The sequence below is a fragment of the Pinus tabuliformis genome, chromosome Q (genome assembly GCF_031772625.1).
Source record: "Pinus tabuliformis cultivar Carrire ecotype Pingquan chromosome Q, CPIR1, whole genome shotgun sequence".
Classification (NCBI taxonomy): Eukaryota; Viridiplantae; Streptophyta; class Pinopsida; order Pinales; family Pinaceae; genus Pinus; species Pinus tabuliformis.
The window spans coordinates 1,303,500,259-1,303,521,098 of record NC_142296.1 but is presented as its reverse complement, the minus strand read 5'-3'; the positions used below and the strand labels follow the sequence as shown (position 1 = coordinate 1,303,521,098).

General features: G+C 38.8%; 2 protein-coding genes across 4 annotated transcripts in view; both read right to left on the bottom strand.

Moving 5' to 3' along the window:
- LOC149224614 (hyperosmolality-gated Ca2+ permeable channel 2.3-like) overlaps positions 1-20,840 on the bottom strand; it is a 373,352-nt gene that overhangs the window by 112,350 nt on the left and 240,162 nt on the right. The gene's annotated exons all lie outside the window — the stretch shown is intronic.
- On the bottom strand, positions 10,277-16,716 carry LOC149224615 (uncharacterized). The gene is made up of 2 exons (XM_089386184.1): positions 10,574-16,716; positions 10,277-10,393 (listed from the first exon to the last, which is right to left on the bottom strand). Exon 1 carries the CDS (start codon positions 16,051-16,053, stop codon positions 10,597-10,599), a length of 5,457 nt encoding a protein of 1,818 aa, XP_089242310.1. The 5' UTR covers positions 16,054-16,716; the 3' UTR covers positions 10,277-10,393; positions 10,574-10,596.

Genomic DNA, 20,840 nt, shown 5'->3' with positions numbered 1-20,840 from the left:
GGTTTCACATGCAGGATTGCAAGCCCATGACCATGCCTCTAGTCAGAAACTGGAGGAATGTGGATGCTAGTAAAGCATAGCGAGTTGATGTTACATTGTATAGGCAACTTATTGGGTTGTTGATGCACTTAGTCAACACACGGTCTAATATATGTTTTGCAGTGAACAAGCTGAGCCTGTTTATGATGGATCCTACCAGAGTTCACTAGGTTGTTGAAAAGCATGTTTTGAGATATCTCAAAGGCACGATAGATTATGGATTATGGATTATGGTACGGACAAGTTGATGGAGTGAGGTTTGAGGGTTTCACAAATGCAAATTGGGCAGGGAGCTCCACAAATCGAAAGAGTACTTCAAGTTGTGTCATCAACATTGGGTTAGCAGTTGTTTCCTGGTTCAGTTGCACTCAGTTCAGCAGAGGCCAAGTACACGGTTGCCAGTTTGGCAGCATGTGAAGCTATCTAGATGAGGAAGTTGCTTGTAGGACTTTTCAGTCAATGGATGGAATCCATTGTGATACAATATGACAATCAGAGTTGCATTAAGCTCTCCGAGAATCCAGTGTTTCATAATTTCCCCAAGCATATCAAGATCACGTATCATCATCTCAGGGATTGTGTTCAGAAAAGGATAGAGAAGCTACTGTACATTCCAACAGAGGAGTGGGCAACATATATCTTGACCAAGGCATTAGCAAGATGTAGTTTCAACTTTCAATTATTTCAGAGATAAGTTGGCAATTGTACAGAATCGCCTCCTTGCTAAGAGGGTTTTGTTGAGAATGTAGTAATAGAAGATCTTCTAGCTTGTGCCTTGCCTAGTGAAGACCACAAATTTGTCTTTCTCTGGCATGAGTGTGAGTTCATGGGATAGACTTGAGTTATGGTGACTTGATTTCCAGTTTACTAGAATGGTCATCAAGATTGCATGCATAGTGTTGGAACTTCAATTAGTTGGAGTCCTCCTCAGTTTGACTACAGGACGAGGTGGCAGTTACAAGTTTAGTTAGAACGAGTTTAGTCTTCAATGCTGATTGGAGAGAGAATGATTGGAACTCTCAGTTAACTCGCAATCACAACTCAAACTTCTTAATTGGACTAGGCCTCTTGCATCCTCGAATTCCATCTATAAAGAGGAGAACAAAGGCACAAGATCGATCATTCTTGTGAGATCATTCTTTGTATGTGAAGTGCACAAAATAAAGGACATTGTGCGCTAGAAAATAAGAGGCCACAAGTGCACAAGGAATTAAGATATTTGTGCTAGAAAATAGGAGCCCAATTGTGCGCTAGGAAATAGGAGAAGTGTGCAAGGAAATAGGGGCCCCAGTGTGCAAGGATTGTGGCACAAGGATTAAGGATTCTGAGGGCAAGTCAAGGCTATTCAACAGGAGAAAAATTATGTTCTCAGAGACAAATTGTTGGCTGCAATAAGCAACATGAATTGTAATAGATCCAACTACTCAAGAATAATCAATAAAATACCACAACAAAGAAAGCAGGTTTTCCCTTTTGGGTTTCCTATGTAAACAAGCATGTCAATTTGTGTGCATGTGTTTTTTAATCTCTGGTGCTTTTTCGCTGCTTATAAATTATTATGAAACTTTATATCTTGGTGAAAGTAAATTTGGTTTCAATTTTCAACTCCCTTATTTTCAGTAATTCATCCAAGTAGTTGCAAAGTTTCAAGAAATTTAACGTCTTGCTCCTATGACCTAGCTTACATAGGCTCTAGAAATCCCTCCTAATCTCACCACAAGAAAAATCCAAAAGTGGGGACATTACAGAATCTAACCGCAATTTACCACAAGTTGTTGACCACAGGCCGAAATTTGACTAGAGTTGAATTTTGACTAGTTTTGACCAGTTGTGGAGTTTGACCAAGTTTGACTGGTATTTTGAATTGTATATTGACACAGACTTCTAAACAAAATATCTTATTTGTAAACCTTGCTGAAGAATAATTTCTCCTAAGAAAAGTTGTTGTATTTTCTCTCAAGGTTGGGTTTCCCAAGTTAAAATATTGTCTCTTTCATGCATGGTTGTCTTTTTGTGATCTTTATTGTTTCTGCTGCATTTATTGTTAAGAGGTTTTTGAGTATAATTATTCAATGATAGCAGTGACATAAAAGATTGTGTGAAAAATCATTAGGAAGTAATTATCTAGCATAAAATTGTATTTTGTTGTACTTGTCATAGAATTTCGACATCTTATATTCTTAATCTCCTTTTCTTGAATCTCCTCTTGTCTATAGGAGAGTAGAAGCAAGGGAGACTGATCTATGACTTAATGTTGGCAATGTTGGCATTGATGTCAAGTTATGTTGTTTGATTAATGTCAATAAATGTTATTGATGTTACTAAATTCACTGATGATAATTTATGTTGAATGTAAAAGGCTAAAAGTGATGTGAAGTGCAAAGGCTATGCTAATCATTGTGAAAGCTAAACATTGAGACAAAAGCTGGAATACATATAATTGTTTGAACAAAAAATGTATATAATCCAAATCCGATTTATCTCTTGTAATTATTTCTGAATGAGGTGTTAATTCAACTCTATTTCTTTTTACAAACAAGTTTTTGAACTGAAAATGAAAGGACAAGCTTGTGAGCAGTTTTGGAAGTCCAAGAGACTATGTTTCATTTCATATTCCTCCAAAGAATACAAACAGCCAAGAGGGCTTGCTTATAAAATAGACAATGTGGAATGGAACAGTGTTCCTTTTTTCTATGTATGGAAGTGGTCTGCATCATAAAAGGATGAGCAGTAGCAGAAGAGAAGAAGTGTAAAGAGAAGGAGCAGTTCAGTAGAAAACTTGACAGCAGAATTGGATATGAGGTAACCAGCACTTATGACTTGAGAAATTTCTATTCTTTTGTATGTTGCAGCTTGAAAAAGAACATGTTGTAGCATGTTGAGGTAGGAGCCTCCTGTGGGTTGTAAGCTGTAGAAAACTAGTGGGAGCTGAAGCTTTTGTTGAGGTAGGAGCCTCTTGTAGGTAGGAGTCTACAAAAACTCTGATGTAAAAAGGAATAGCAGCTTGCCTTCACATCACTTTCAGACTAAAGTTCATGGTTTTCTCCCTTCCACTTGTATCTAGTGTCTTCATGTGTTTGATTCTTGCATGTTGTATGAATGCAATGTAGTCTTGATAAACATATCAGCAAACCGTTCTCCTTGAAATCTGCAAAAGAACTACAATAACTATTGAGCACAGACATAAATCATTAACTGCATAGGAAGAAGATAAGTAGAGAAAAAATAAAGAAATAAATATTGATTCACATCCCCCCCCTATAATTTCCCTTCTTAAATATCACTTAATTTATTTTACTCTCTTTGTTGTCACTCTACTCACTTGAGGTCTAGTTTTTGATACCAAGCATGAGTGTTATTTTCACCATCAAGGAGGGCACCCAATTGTATTCTCAGTTATGGGATTTGGCTCTCTTCCACTCTCAATCTCCTTTTCTTAGATCTCCTCTTGTCTATATGAGAGTAGAAGCAAAGGAGACATTGATCTATCACTTAATTTATTTTCCTCTCCTTGTTGTCACTCTACTCACTTGAGGTCTAGTTTTTGAGAGCAAGTGTTATTTTCACCATCAAGGAGGGCACCCAATTGTATTCTCAATCATGGTCTAGATTTGGCTCTCTTCTATTCTTAATCTCCTTTTCTTAGATCTCCTCTTATCTATAGGAGAGTAGAAGTAAGGGAGACATTGGTCTATGACTTAAATTTCTTTTCCTCTCCTTGTCACTCTACTCACTTGAGGTCTAGTAAAACTGCCTCCCTCTTCCTCCTGAAGCTACTCGCACCTCCTCCATCAATTCTTTTGGCAACTGGAAATGAAATACTACTCAATTTATGCGCACTGGGTAAACTAATTAACTCACACTGCTATTTCGGACTCCTTCTACAGATAAATTGGCCTCCTTTCCTGTCAATGAGACATTGGAAAGTCTGTGGAAATCCTCTCCGGAAATCTTCTCCCAAATCTCTGTTGAAACCCTTGTTGCTGGTGTCTCCCTCTGCTTCAACTGCACCCTTGCTATCTCTTCAATTGGGTAAGTCAAACTACTCAAGTGTGTCTCTCCAACCCCATCAATTTGTTACTATAATCTCTCGTTGAACAATCAATGGCCATGATCTAATCATAGTTGATGGCTAAGATCATCTTGACTCTATCAGGTGACTTATTCGAAAGTCTCTAGAGCAAAATTGATTTTCCCCAATTAACATTGATTAATTAAGCACACTTCCCTAACTTAAACTTAGGAAAATTTAATTAACTGCTTAATTAAATCTAGTCAGGGCCTTTTCTCACAAAACTAATTCTAGGTATTGGAGAAAATGTGTTCCCTAGCCTCATAGACACCATTTGAGGCTAGAACACTTGTCCAAGCTACATAAATTAATAGAAATCAAATACTCTTATCTAATGTTAGTTGGGGTTACTGTTAAAAAGTCAAGTCGACTAGGCTTAAAGAGACACCCCAAAGGCTCATTTGATCACCACCCACGAGCATTCGATCATGGGCTAAGGAGCAATATGAGGCAGCCGCAGAACTAAGGAATCTTGATGAGTTGGAAAAGAGAATGGGTTGGTCACCTTCTTATCTTATGTCCTAGGTCAAGTAGGAGAGCAGCTGCTGAGTTTTTTGAGGAGGGTTTCTGGGCTAGGTCCTGTACGCTTTCTATGATTACACAGTGAGAAGGCCGAGTTGTTTACAGGCTGGAAAGGAAGGCCGAATCCTTTGTGATGAGTGGAAAAGAAGGCTGAGTACAGGCCGAGTTTTGTCCTAGTGGAGTGAGGAGATTTCAGTGGCCTAAGGAGGGTGTAATCACAAAAATAAGGTCTGAGATTTTCAGAAGTCCGAGCAGCAGAGGTTCGTGTATGGAGACCACAAATCTCAGGTGAAAATAACCAAGAACCGAGCCACCAAAGGAGCTATGCTGAGTTCTCTGTTTGGTAAGTTGATTGTTTCTTTACGTTGATCGCTGCTAGAAGATGGAGGTCTATCGAAGGGTTTTGGGCAGAGGTTTTGCCCTAGTTTAGGGCTGGTTCAGTACATGGACAGTCACTAAGATTGTGCCCTAAAGTCTGTCCAATGACAGTGAAATTCGCCTTGATTTCTGAGCAGGTTGTGGAGGGACGTGACCCTAAGAAAGGTGACAATAGGACTGTTTTGTCACTAAGTTGAGGGCTACAAAATCACAGTATTGTGCTAGCAGCTTCAGGAGTCTAAAAGAAGGCTGAAGTACGTCTTTAAGTGTGGACAGAGGTATGATCTAGGGCAGACGTGTATGGCTATCATGAAATACTGAAGATGATGTATTGATAATTGGAGGTCTGTTCATAGGTGATGAACAGCAGTGTGTTGGATGCCCTAGTTCAGTCATCTAAGTGGAGTTAGAGGACTGATAAGAAGGCAGATTTGCCAAGCTCTAGATCAGGACTGTGTGAGGGCAGATCTGTTGTGCCCTAGGCCCCTATGAGAAGCATTCTGGAGCAGCTAGGGTGTTCACAAGTGAGAAGCATAAAGAACCCATGTATAGTGATCTTTCGAGCAGCAAAGGGACTGTTAGGATAGAGATCTGGGTATGCCCTAGTTTGGTGTCTGCAGGTGGGCATCTCACTGATATGTAGGCGGATGTGATGGAGCCCTAGTTCAGGGATTTGGTGTGGCAAATCACTGATAAGAGGGCAGATCTGGAAGACCCTATGAGCAAACATATTGGTGGAACAAGAGGGCTGCTAGTAGGCAAATCGGTGGGTCAAAGTTCAGTCACTCTTGAAGCAGCAGGAGGGCTGATAGTGGCAGATTGGGTGGCTGGAGATGCAAGTGTTCTGAAGATGTAGAAGTTGCAGTGATCAGCAGATGGGGAGGCAAAGCACCCGCTAGATGTCTTCAAGGGACGTAGACCTAAAGGGCTGAGCGTGTGCACCTTCAGCAAGTAGGTCATGTGTACTTTGTTCAGGGCAGATTGGTGGTCATATTTGTTCAAACCAAACCCTAGTTGTGTCATTGTATCAGGGCTGTATGTAAGGGCCATGATCACTAATACGGGAGTTCTAAGATTGTTCTATTAAAGGTTTGTAATATAACAAATTGTGGGTTATGTTGACCACTATGTATCAACTACCCATAGTAGTACACCCCCTTTTTTCGCAAAAAGGATGGCACTTGATCAATGTGTCCGTGCCATTCGACTATCATCATCAGCCTGATCATGTTATTTTGTAAACCCAGTCTGCATCTGTAAATTGTAAATAATCTTAGCAGATCTGTGTCATGTATCTAATTGCCTAGGTAAACCTAATCTTATAGTGATTATCTATGTTCCAGAAGGTTTTTTGTCTCACCGATCCATGATCGGCAGAGTTTTCCTTCAGCGTAACCCCAAAGCTGGAATGGATTTTGTCATTAGAATCTTAGCGGAGTCCTAGTGTGCTAGATCGAGTCTATGTAAAAGTAATTTGGGAATAATCCTAACTATTTGGTTAAGTTATTTTATTACAAATTGTTTGATCTGCTAGATTATGTTTGTGTCACAGAACTAGGTAGTCTATGAGGGTCTATGTCAAATGGGTTTTTCCCCTTGAGACGTAAAAATGTAAAAATCATGATGTAAAATGTCTTGAGGGTTAGAAAAATAATTCAACCCCTCATAAGTCCTAGGTCCCAGGTAATTTTTCCAAAGGCTAACTTCGAGGGTCCCTTTAAATAAAAAAAAAAAAACAAAAAGTTATAAAAATAATAATAAAATAAAATAAAATAAAATAATAATAAGTCAAAGTTTTGAAGAAATAAATGCAAAATTTTAATTTTTTAACATATTAAAATGCATTTAATTTTAAAAATGTGAAATTTCCTCAACATTTAAAATTTCGACGGATGAGATTAAAAGAGATTTTGTTCGTCATGGATGGTCGAGATCACTTTGACATGGTGTTGTCGCGCAAACTGGCACGACAACGCTCAGACCGGGGGCTGTCACTCTGATTCCCGGTCTCTCCGTTTAAGCCTGTCTCCCACGGCTAAGGGGGGTAGACCCTGAGGAAAGATAAGGGCCAACTGCCACAACAGTTGGGCCAGGAGACGAAAAGCACTAAAATGACTTGACGAATTGAGCAGACCAGTGCCTTAAAAGATCTAAATGGTTACTAGCTAGATGATCGAAGAACATGAACCACGGCCAGCAATCATCAGATAAAGAGAGCAATGCTTTAAATATTCAGTAAAACCACAACGCTCATCAAATAGCAATATCCAGAAACTTAAAAGAAACGAGTTTGCTTTGAATAACAGAGAAACCAGATATTTATTTCGTGCTCAGATCTCAGCGTGAAAGATAGGCAGTGATAAGCAACTGAAGATGGTAAAAGTAATTTTCCACAAAAAAGAAATTTTTTTTTTTTTTTTTTTTTTTTTTTTAAGAAAATTTCTATACTAAAAGGAAAAATTTAAAGTCTAAAATCTAAAATCCTAATTTTTTTTTTTTTTTTTTTTTTTTTTTTTTTTTTTTTTTTTTTTTTTTTATGTTCAATAAATAAATAAAAAAATCTAAGAAAACTAAAAAAAAATTTTAAACTAAAACTAACTAAAATCAAATCTAAGGACTAAATATTCAAATGTAAACAAAACTACAAAATGGAAACTAATTAAATTTATTACAATGCCTAACCCGTTTTCAAAAAACCCTAACTAAGCCACAAAGCTAGACCCTTTTTATTTTTTATTTGAAATATTTAAAAAATGAAAATTTTAAATCTAACTATACCTAAGGTGAACACATTAAAATCTAAATTAAACAGAAATAAAACAAAGTCTAACTGATGCTAAACTAAAGAAAACGAAACGCATTTTTTATTTTCATAAGTTAAAGTATCAAAACCTAAATCTATGACCATACAACGAATTTAAGAGAGGGTCTCACGAGAAGGCTGCGGGCAGACTGACTATGATGGAAACAGCAGAAACGCTGAGGGCGTAAACCAGAATCGTGACCCCAGCAAACAAATCGAAGGTGAAAGCCAAACGCAAATCGCAAGAGGGCCGAGCTGTAATTTTTTTTTTTTTCGCAGGGTTAAGATGAAACACGTGATGGCAGCGTAAATCGATGAAAGCCTAAACCAATGCTAAACTGGGAATGACGCGCTACCACCGGCTCATGCTCAGCGTGAAACAAAAAGACGGAAAACCCTACAGCTCACGATATGCCGAGTTTCAGGTTAAGGAAAAATCGAGAAAGGGGAATGAGACTCACGCTGAACGAGCTCACCCAGCTTCAAGAAGAAAAGAATGGCAGACTTATGATGATCTGCAAGCAAGGTCGATTTGATTTGCTATGAAAACGATGACGGGATTACTGTGGAGACCCTATGACGACCAAGCAACAAAAAATGATTTCAGAAATGCTATACCTGAAGACTGCAAACAGGGGAAGCTTATATGACGGCTAAGCTATGGCCAGTTTTTCTTGCAGGTTTAAACAACATACATAACCCAATGCTTGCTTGGAAAACAAATTTGAAATGCACAGTCATAAGAAAACGACAGGCAGAGGATGATAGCAGCGAAAGAAATGGTTGGGCACTTACCTGATATGCGTACACACAATGGCGATCAAGACAAATATACTCAGAACGTTTTCTGTTGTTGACTTGCAGGTATTCGACATTAACAAGGATCCACCGCCTTCCTTTCCAGCCAAATGTTATGCTCCTTTTTTTGGAAAATTGCAGCCGGCAGTTTGGAGACAGTCAACAGCTCTCAGATGCACTGCTATTTCAAGTCGAGATGCTGGAAATAAAACCCTGCCGCTTCTAGCAACAATGACCTGCACACTGCCACTGCAAGGAAACCCCAATATCTGGCAGATACATATGCAAAATTTCACAGTAAACCTTTCACAAAAATCGACCAAATTCAAAATTTTCACAGCTCTAGGCAGCCAGATTTAACCATAATGACAGTAATGTTCTTGAAATATCAGAAGAAAATTCACTGTGAACTTCACTGTAAATCAAAAAAATTTCTCAATGTAAAACATGAAATAAACTTGAAATAATTAACCCAGGGCACAATCAGCTGGGCTCTGCACAGAACAGTCTGTGGGAGTCGGCTGGTTCAGCCCAGAACTTCCCCAAACGCCCACAAATAACCTTCACCTAAAAGTTTCCTGCACACCTCAAGCAAGCATCAGCAAACAAGGGCAAGAGATGCTGCTAGATTTCAAGGGAAAATGGAGATACCTGCCATTTCCAGAAACCCTACAGCATTCAGACCCTAGCACATGAGCAAGATACCTGTACTCACAATGCTCTGAAAAAAAATCAGCTATTTTATCTGTTGAAAAACTGAAATATGCAGAAATTCAAACACCTCACAGCAGTTCCAGAGAGTAACACCAGCCAGTTTGAACCCCAAAGTCTTTTTATTAATCAGAAATCAGTTTACAAGAGAGCTTTCAGTACAGACTCACAGATCAGATAAACCTGAAAATGACCTCCTAAGACCCTACATAAAGGAAATGATCCCAACGGCTAGTTTTGGGTGATCCACAAAAATATTATTATTTTATTGCTTAGGGTTTTTGCTTTATGCTTTTTATTTTTTATTATTTTTATTTTTCAAAATTTTTTAAAATTTTTTAAATTTTTTAATTTTTTAATTTTTTTAATTTAATTTTTTATTATATATGAATTTATTATTTTTATTCATAAAAAAAAAAAAAAAAAAAAAAAAAAAAAAAAAAAAAATTTAAAATTTATTTTAAGACGGATCATCAAACCCAGCCGTTGGAATCATCACCTAGCACCTAGGACCTAGGACTCATGAGGGGATTTACAACATTTTCAACCCTCAAGACACATTTCATCATGATTTTTTACAATTTTTACAATTTACATCTCAAAGGGATGAATCCACTTTAACATAGACCCTCATAGACCACCCAGATCTGCGACACAACTATAATCTAGCAGAGTAACACGCTAGGATTCTCCTAAAGTCCTAATAACGAAATGCATCCCGGCTTTGGGGTTGGGTTTGAAGGAAAACTCTGCCGATCCATGGATCGGTGAGACTAAAAACCTCCCGGGACGCAGATCGTCATTAGAAAGTTAGGTCCACCTAGGCAACTTTACATACATGACTCTGATCTGCTTAGATTATTTACATTTCAAACATGCAGACTGGGTTTACAACAAAAATGATCAAGCTGTCGATGACTGTAGGCTGGCACGGACATGTCGCTCAGGAGCTATCCTTCTCTGCCAACAGGAAGGAGGTGTACTGCATGGGTAGTTGACCAGTAGTGGTCAACATCTGGCTCTACTTGGGGACACGTTGCTGCACTGGTAGGAATGTGAGAATCCAGAATCTGCATCCATACAACACACAAATAAAAATAAGTGGCGTCCATTCCCAAATCATCATATGCATTAAGTACAGGAAAAATAAAAGCTCTTCATTTATTGACTAACTAATAACATGAAAAGTAAATCTAATCCTAAAAACAGAAATAAAATGCTGAAAAGACAAGGAGTAGGGATAGAAATACAATACAAAAGATGCCCCATGGCATCAGATATCATCTCTGAAGAACAGCTTGAGCATTTGGCCGTTCGCTGGTAGATGAAGTGGTTCACCATCCAATCTGCTCAAGTGGAATGAGTTTGGTCCAGCTATGTCTCTAATGATGTACGGTCCCAACCACAAGCTGTCAAACTTTTTATGCTTTCCTGGTTTTTCATTTTTGCGATCCCAAAGTAAAACCATATCTCCAACCTGCAAAGATCTAGATCTAGAGCATTTATCAAAGCTTTTCTTAATATTAGATTGATTTTTACATGCAGTTTCAAAAGCTGTCCGACGAGTCTCATCTAACTCCACAATCTGATCTATCCTATTCTGAACAACATCTTTATCAGTGGAAAAATTTTGGAGAAGCTGATAGGCTGGCAATTTTAGGTGCACAGGTAAGGTAACATCCAAGCCATAAACCAATTCAAAGGGAGATTTACCAGTAGATTTCTTCTTAGTAATTCTGTCTGCCCACAAAGCATACTTGATTTTGCTGTCCCAAGACTTCTTGTTATCTCCTACTATTTTCTTGATAATGGTTATGAGATTTTTATTACTTGATTCAGCCAAACCATTACCCTGAGGATAGTAATTCGACGAATGAGATAAGACAATGCCATATTTGAAACAAAAAGATGTAAACTCTGAAGAACTGAAAGCCTTGGCATTGTCAGTAGTGATCTTAGCGGGGACACCAAATCTAGTAATGATATTATTCTCAATGAAATCCATAATCACCTTTTCAGTGGCATTCTTAGCAGGAATGGCTTCGACCCATTTAGTGAAATAATCAGTAGCAGTCAAAATCCAAGAGTAGCCATTGCTAGAATTTTCATGGAACTTCCCTATGAAGTCCAGACCCCAATGCTGAAAAGGTGCCTCTACAATAACCGGTTGTAGAGGAAGGGCAGCAAGCTTCTGTTTCCCAGTGAACAGTTGACAGGCTTGACACGTTCTAACATACTTGTGCACATCAGAAAAAATCGAAGGCCAATAATAGCCAGCTCTCAGGATTTTGTGGGCAGTAGTTCTAGCGGCATAATGACCACCACAAAATCCTGAATGAAATTCGGAGATTAATCTTTTGGACTCAATATCGTCAACACACCTAAGCACTATGCCCTCAGGATTTCTCCATCCAAGGCCATCCTTCATAAGGCAGTACTTAGTGGCTTTTAGTCTAAGAGCCCTTCTTCTATGAGCAACTAAGTGGTTAGGACAAGCAAGATTTGTTAAGTAGTAAACTATGTCCTGATACCATTCATGCTCAGCTAACCTTCTTAATTCTGGTGAAGAAAGATCGTCAAGGCAGAACAAACCAAGAGTCTTTTCATTACTTTCAGTTAACATTTGAGCTAATCCTTGGCCTTTGATCAGCTTGGTGGGTCTAATTTCTAAACCATACTCCTGTATCTTAGTAACCCACCTAGCACGAGTCCCTAAGCAATCAGTTTGAGTTAATATGTCCTTAACAGCAGAATGTGGGACGAAAGCAATGATCTTAGAATAACCCACATAAGTTTTAAAATGCTTGAGAGACTTGACCAGGGCATAGGCCTGCTTCTCCATGGTATTGTACTTCAACTCAGAGTTTTGAAGTGCTCTACTCATGAAAGCAATAGGCTGCTCGTGACCCTCTCTATTCTTTTGAAGTAAGACACCGGCAATGGTATCCTCAGAAGCGAAAGAAAAAATCATGAAATCTTTGGAGTAATCAGGACTAACAAGGACAGGAGCCTTCGCGATAGCAGACTTGATTTCTTGGAAAGCCCTTTTGCCCTCTTCTTGCCAGACAAATTTCACATCCTTCTTCAGAAGACTTTGAATGGGCTTAGCTATTTCTGCATAATTTGGGATGAATCTTCTAATAAAATTTATCTTTCCAAGGAAAGACTGAAGGGACTTGAGGTTATGCGGGAGAGGAATCTTTTGAATTGCTTCAACACGTTCAGGATCGACCTTGACTCCTTCCTTAGAAATGATATGACCCAGAAGTTTCCCTTCAGTTACCCCAAAGACAGATTTAGCCGGATTCAAAGAAATTCCATATTCTCTACATCTATCGAAAACCTGCCTAAGATGATCTATATGACTGATACCATCTTTAGAGAAAACAGTAAGATCATCTTGATATATTTCGATAATTTTCCCGATCAATCCTTTGAAGGCATAGTCCATGGCCCTCTGGAAAGTAGCTCCAGCGTTTGTTAACCCAAATGGCATTCTGATGTATTCAAAAGTGCCCCATGGTGTTGTGAACGTGGTCTTGTGTCGATCTTCCTTTTTAACCCAAACTTGATTATACCCAGAAAAACCATCTAGCAATGACATCATTCCAGACCCAGTTACTCTTTGCAACAAAGTTTCCATTTTTGGCAAAGGGTAATTATCCTTCTTGCACGCTAGATTAAGGTTTCTAAAATCGACACAAAGTCTTATTGTACCATTTTTCTTCCTGACAATCACCAAATTCGAACACCATGTCGAATGCCTAGTTTGAGCGATGATTCCTGCTGCAAGCATCTTCGCAAGCTCTTTTTGGACGAGGGGGGCTAACTTAGGATTAATCTGCCTAAGTTTCTGCCGAAAAGGTTTAGCATTTTCGTCCTTTAAGGGAACAGTATGCTCCATAATATCTTCCCTATAGCCCTTCAACTCATCATAGGAAAAGGCCAAAACATCTCGATATTCACGAAGTAAATCAATCAACTTTTTCCTTTCCTCCAGACTAGTACCTTTACCGATTTTAACCATTTTCGGATTTTCAAAAGTACCAATGTTAACTTCAAGGTACTCACCTGGGTCCGACTTGTCTTCTTCTCTCAGCTTCGTGGCATCATGCCGATCAAAATATTGCTCTAAGGCAACTACATTTCTGGGAGTGGGATTTATGATATGTCCTTGATCTAAAGACCCATCCTCGCCAGAAACTAACCGGAAATCCTCAAACTCATCTAAACTATTTAGAAAACGAACGACTTGCTTTTCATCATTAAAAATTTGCCAATGCTCTGAGTTGTCTGGAACAGATGGTCTGAATATTATCTCCATTTTAATTTTATCGTTGATTAACTCATCAGACAACTGGAAAGTGCTAGCAGCTACGGCAAGTTCATCTGCCGAACTATTTAGCTCTCTAGGAATTGCTTCAAGGTTAAGGGCATCGAAGTGCTCCATAGTATCCCACACAGCATTTCGATAGTTTCTTAATCTCTGATTTCTACATGTGAATTTGTTCTTAAGCTGCATGATAACCAGATCGGAATCCCCCTTTATGTTAAGCAATTTAATCTTCAAAGCTTTGGCCAATTCAAGGCCCAACAATATGGCTTCATACTCAGCGACATTGTTGGTTGCTTCAAATTCTAGACGATAGGCAAACTTGAATACGTGACCAAGGGGAGACTTAAGCACAATCCCAGCACCCTTACCATGACTAGAGAACGCACCATCGAAATACATATACCAGACTTCATCCTTAAGATCTTTAATCTCATCATCGGGAGGAATTATGAAATTGGACATGATAGCATAGTTCCCGATGTCAGATTTTTCTTTAATTATTTCGTTATGAGGCTTTTTAGGATTTTCCACATGAAATTTCCTCTCAGGGTCTCTATTTAGTCTAACAAAACCGTCACCGCTAGGAGAAGGAATCATAGCATATGACCAATTCATCTGAATGCTTCCCCCTAGATCAGAGGCCCACTTCCTAGATAACAGCATACCCCAAGCATCAGGTACATCAACAACAACAATATCCATAACAACCATGATGTCTGGGTAAACCGAAAGATGGACTTGCAAATCCTTGATTAAACCATGAACTTCGATTTTCTTAGAATCCATGGCACATATATTATAGTAGGGTCTGGAAACTCTTAAGTTAAGCTGTTCCATAACCCTTTTAGTCATAACACAAGCAGATGCACCTGAATCCAACATGCAGTTATTCAATTTATACCCATTGACTAACAAGGTGATAAAGAAAGGTTGATGATCCTTGTTATCAGCATCTACGCTTTGCAGATAGATAGGAGCATCATGATAGTCAACCTCACGAATCTTCTGTTGAGAAGCGTTGACTTGAGGACCCTGAATTGCTTTTAGTAACTTCTCCCTTTGGGAAGGGATCTTAGCGATCTCAGACACGGGAACCCAGATTTTAGCATTATTAAACCAATTCCCCAAATCGACATCTATTCCAGAGTTTATACCGGGGCTCAAAGTTCGAGGAGGAATTTGATTTCCGCTCTGATCTTTATCCCTTCTCTGGTATGTTAAACCCTTATCTCTAGCAATTTCCAGAATTTTCTCAGGAGAGGGTTTCTCACCATATAACCTGGCCAAAATGTCATCTTCGTTTTCAAGGTTATTTATACCAAAAGCAGATTGAGGATTCACAACATCATAGCTCCTTTCCTTAACCTCTATCCAATCATTCATGGGCAAAGGGAACTTGCTCCCTACTACATTTATTTGCTCACCTGTCCCAAGCATTCCATTATCGAGAAGTCTTCTGATAATGGGACAAGAGGATTCTTCGTGAAAATCAGCACAAGCACGACAGTAGGGAGGAGCATCATCCACCAGATTGGTAAGCGGATTAGGGGGCCTCTGCTCACTAGTTTGACCCTTTCTTTGCCAGTTACTATTTCTGTTATTATTATTTCGAGGCTGAAAATTTTGCGGTTGCGCTCTTTCCATTTGAATTAACCTATTCTGCAAAGTGTTTATCTCCTTGTTATGATTAATTTCCATGGTTTCAATTTTCTGAAGCAATTTGAGAACAAGTTCATTTTCAGGCTCTTGGGCTGCTTTTCCCTTAGTTTCCTTCAGTTTTGTAGCAGCCCTGTCATAACCTGGGATTTCAGACTTCCCAGAAGTTGCCTTGTCCTTCTCAAGTTCTACAGCTAAGGTTTGGCAAGCTCGATAATCAGTAAGTTTAGCACGCCTTAACTCATAAGATGGCTCAGGACCAAAGGCATCAATATAAAAATCTTGGAGAGTTTTATCTGAAGGTTTATAATCTTGAGGTAGCTCTTTAATAATGCTATTAAACCTTCTATTAAATTCCTCAACAGTTTCGTCTTCTCTCTTTCTCATCAGAGTAAGAGCTCTTACAAGATGTCGTCCCTCTCTTTTATCTCCATATTTTTCTCTAAATGAATTAATGATTGATTGTAAAGAGTCAAAAGAATTAGGAGGTTTTTCTGTAAACCAGTCGTGAGCATCACCTCCTAGAGTCAAGATAAAAAGGGTCATCCTGACATCCTCATGATCAAAATCAGGGGATCTAGCGTACTTAGCCATCCATATGTTGAAATCTCGCAAATGGGAATTAACAGTAATGGCATTATCTCCATGAAAGCTAGGCAATTTGTCTATCCCAACAGATGGAATATCATTGGGGGCTCCAGGAATGTTAGAGAAATCACAAGGACCCAACAGACTCATGGTGTTGCGCCTACCTTGACCCCTAAAGAGCAGATGAACGTCAGAAAGGGCTTCTTGTCCAAGATTTGTAAGGAGTGCACGAGAAGCGAGTTTGTGTGATCGCACCCTGTAAACCTTTTCAGGATCCGGAGTGGGGTTGCACAGACTGCCTGGATGTCTTCTAGTGTACACTCTCGCAGATAATAATGGAAGTGGAGTCGCCACTTGAACAAGAAGCTAAGCACAGCAGAGCTTGAAAAACAAGGACCAAGGACAGAAAAACTCTGTCCCCGGCAACGGCGCCAAAAAATGTTGTCGCGCAAACTGGCACGACAACGCTCAGACCGGGGGCTGTCACTCTGATCCCCGGTCTCTCCGTTTAAGCCTGTCTCCCACGGCTAAGGGGGGTAGACCCTGAGGAAAGATAAGGGCCAACTGCCACAACAGTTGGGCCAGGAGACGAAAAGCACTAAAATGACTTGACGAATTGAGCAGACCAGTGCCTTAAAAGATCTAAATGATTACTAGCTAGATGATCGAAGAACATGAACCACGGCCAGCAATCATCAGATAAAGAGAGCAATGCTTTAAATATTCAGTAAAACCACAACGCTCATCAAATAGCAATATCCAGAAACTTAAAAGAAACGAGTTTGCTTTGAATAACAGAGAAACCAGATATTTATTTCGTGCTCAGATCTCAGCGTGAAAGATAGGCAGTGATAAGCAACTGAAGATGGTAAAAGTAATTTTCCACAAAAAAGAATTTTTTTTTTTTTTTTTTTTAAAGAAAATTTCTATACTAAAAGGAAAAATTTAAAGTCTAAAATCTAAAATCCTAAATTTTTTTTTTTTTTTTTTTTTTTTTTTTTTATGTTCAATAAATAAAAAAAAAAATCTAAGAAAACTAAAAAAAAATTTTAAACTAAAACTAACTAAAATCAAATCTAAGGACTAAATATTCAAATGTAAACAAAACTACAAAATGGAAACTAATTAAATTTATTACAATGCCTAACCCGTTTTCAAAAAACCCTAACTAAGCCACAAAGCTAGACCCTTTTTATTTTTTATTTGAAATATTTAAAAAATGAAAATTTTAAATCTAACTATACCTAAGGTGAACACATTAAAATCTAAATTAAACAGAAATAAAACAAAGTCTAACTGATGCTAAACTAAAGAAAACGAAACGCATTTTTTATTTTCATAAGTTAAAGTATCAAAACCTAAATCTATGACCATACAACGAATTTAAGAGAGGGTCTCACGAGAAGGCTGCGGGCAGACTGACTATGATGGAAACAGCAGAAACGCTGAGGGCGTAAACCAGAATCGTGACCCCAGCAAACAAATCGAAGGTGAAAGCCAAACGCAAATCGCAAGAGGGCCGAGCTGTAATTTTTTTTTTTTTCGCAGGGTTAAGATGAAACACGTGATGGCAGCGTAAATCGATGAAAGCCTAAACCAATGCTAAACTGGGAATGACGTGCTACCACCGGCTCATGCTCAGCATGAAACAAAAAGACGGAAAACCCTACAGCTCACGATATGCCGAGTTTCAGGTTAAGGAAAAATCGAGAAAGGGGAATGAGACTCACGCTGAACGAGCTCACCCAGCTTCAAGAAGAAAAGAATGGCAGACTTATGATGATCTGCAAGCAAGGTCGATTTGATTTGCTATGAAAACGATGACGGGATTACTGTGGAGACCCTATGACGACCAAGCAACAAAAAATGATTTCAGAAATGCTATACCTGAAGACTGCAAACAGGGGAAGCTTATATGACGGCTAAGCTATGGCCAGTTTTTCTTGCAGGTTTAAACAACATACATAACCCAATGCTTGCTTGGAAAACAAATTTGAAATGCACAGTCATAAGAAAACGACAGGCAGAGGATGATAGCAGCAAAAGAAATGGTTGGGCACTTACCTGATATGCGTACACACAATGGCGATCAAGACAAATATACTCAGAACGTTTTCTGTTGTTGACTTGCAGGTATTCGACATTAACAAGGATCCACCGCCTTCCTTTCCAGCCAAATGTTATGCTCCTTTTTTTGGAAAATTGCAGCCGGCGGTTTGGAGACAGTCAACAGCTCTCAGATGCACTGCTATTTCAAGTCGAGATGCTGGAAATAAAACCCTGCCGCTTCTAGCAACAATGACCTGCACACTGCCACTGCAAGGAAACCCCAATATCTGGCAGATACATATGCAAAATTTCACAGTAAACCTTTCACAAAAATCGACCAAATTCAAAATTTTCACAGCTCTAGGCAGCCAGATTTAACCATAATGACAGTAATGTTCTTGAAATATCAGAAGAAAATTCACTGTGAACTTCACTGTAAATCAGAAAAATTTCTCAATGTAAAACATGAAATAAACTTGAAATAATTAACCCAGGGCACAATCAGCTGGGCTCTGCACAGAACAGCCTGTGGGAGTCGGCTGGTTCAGCCCAGAACTTCCCCAAACGCCCACAAATAACCTTCACCTAAAAGTTTCCTGCACACCTCAAGCAAGCATCAGCAAACAAGGGCAAGAGATGCTGCTAGATTTCAAGGGAAAATGGAGATACCTGCCATTTCCAGAAACCCTACAGCATTCAGACCCTAGCACATGAGCAAGATACCTGTACTCACAATGCTCTGAAAAAAAATCAGCTATTTTATCTGTTGAAAAACTGAAATATGCTGAAATTCAAACACCTCACAGCAGTTCCAGAGAGTAACACCAGCCAGTTTGAACCCCAAAGTCTTTTTATTAATCAGAAATCAGTTTACAAGAGAGCTTTCAGTACAGACTCACAGATCAGATAAAAATGAAAATGACCTCCTAAGACCCTACATAAAGGAAATGATCCCAACGGCTAGTTTTGGGTGATCCACAAAAATATTATTATTTTATTGCTTAGGGTTTTTGCTTTATGCTTTTTATTTTTTATTATTTTTATTTTTCAAAATTTTTTAAAATTTTTTAAATTTTTTAATTTTTTAATTTTTTTAATTTAATTTTTTATTATATATGAATTTATTATTTTTATTCATTAAAAAAATAAAAAAAAAAAAAAAAAAAATTTAAAATTTATTTTAAGACGGATCATCAAACCCAGCCGTTGGAATCATCACCTAGCACCTAGGACCTAGGACTCATGAGGGGATTTACAACATTTTCAACCCTCAAGACACATTTCATCATGATTTTTTACAATTTTTACAATTTACATCTCAAAGGGATGAATCCACTTTAACATAGACCCTCATAGACCACCCAGATCTGCGACACAACTATAATCTAGCAGAGTAACACGCTAGGATTCTCCTAAAGTCCTAATAACGAAATGCATCCCGGCTTTGGGGTTGGGTTTGAAGGAAAACTCTGCCGATCCATGGATCGGTGAGACTAAAAACCTCCCAGGACGCAGATCGTCATTAGAAAGTTAGGTCCACCTAGGCAACTTTACATACATGACTCTGATCTGCTTAGATTATTTACATTTCAAACATGCAGACTGGGTTTACAACAAAAATGATCAAGCTGTCGATGACTGTAGGCTGGCACGGACATGTCGCTCAGGAGCTATCCTTCTCTGCCAACAGGAAGGAGGTGTACTGCATGGGTAGTTGACCAGTAGTGGTCAACACATGGATCACTCGAACTAACCGTTGGGAAATTTATCTTTAAATTGAGGGTCAGTTCTAATTTGAGGGCATTCGATCTATGAGTCTTGTGCTAAAGAAAGCTCTCTTGTAGTCATTTTTCATGTGCAATAAAGAAAGACTTTGGGGTTGAAATCTTGCTGGTGTTACTCTTCTGGGAATTCTGTAAGATGTTTTGTTTTTGTGCATAAATTTAATTTCAGCCATTGATGATAGCTTGATGAAGAGTGATTTTAAACACATGTATCTTGTTTAGTCATTAGGGTTTGAATGGTAGTTAAATTTCTGAATATGATGGCAGGTATCTCCATTAGATCTGGATTTTAGTATCGTTTTCTCCCTCTTGTTAATGGTTGAAGTAAATTGTGCAAGAAAATCTTGATTTCGAGATCATCGGGCGTTTGGGGAAGTTCTCGGCTAAACCAGCGAACTCCCGAAAAAGCATTTTCTGAAGAGCCCAGATATTTTTGATCCCGGACTTATCATTTGAATTTTTCTTGTGAATGCATGAAGGGTTTTCTGAAGCATCTCATATTAAATTTAAAATTCTGAAAATATTTTTGTGGCATGCTGACAAATATGGCTATTTAGAGCCTTTCAAACTGTGAATATTGTAATTATTTAGTTGGTTTTTGGGTTTTTAGGTTTAATCCTTCAATATATTATTTCTGGGTGTTCTGTTTTTGCGACTGCAGGTTGCAGGTCTGAGGAAAAAAATTAGTTTGAAGCCAGATCTAGGTCCTGGAGGGTAAGATCTGGCCTCAGAGTCAACTCTTACAGGGTTTCTGAAGAAATTCGAGGTTTTCCAAGCCATTTGTCTGCTGGGGTTTCATTTTCGCAGGAGAATTTCAAATTTGTTTTAAGGATGTACACTGCCCTGGGCCTGCAACAAGCTCCCCATCAATTCCTCACGCATTGCTCACGTTGTCTTCCTATCTGCGTGCTCTCCTTCTGTTCCTCGCGCGTACTGCCAAACCTGCATACACATCCATTTTTTTTATTATCCTGCCCCTCTGTTTTTCCACAGCTCAAAGCCTCCATCCCTCTCATCTTCAAACCCACGATTTCACCCTCGGCTCCTATTGTAGATTATCAAGCCCTCTCCCTTCACGGCCCTCGTTGGCAGTCATGTTTCCTT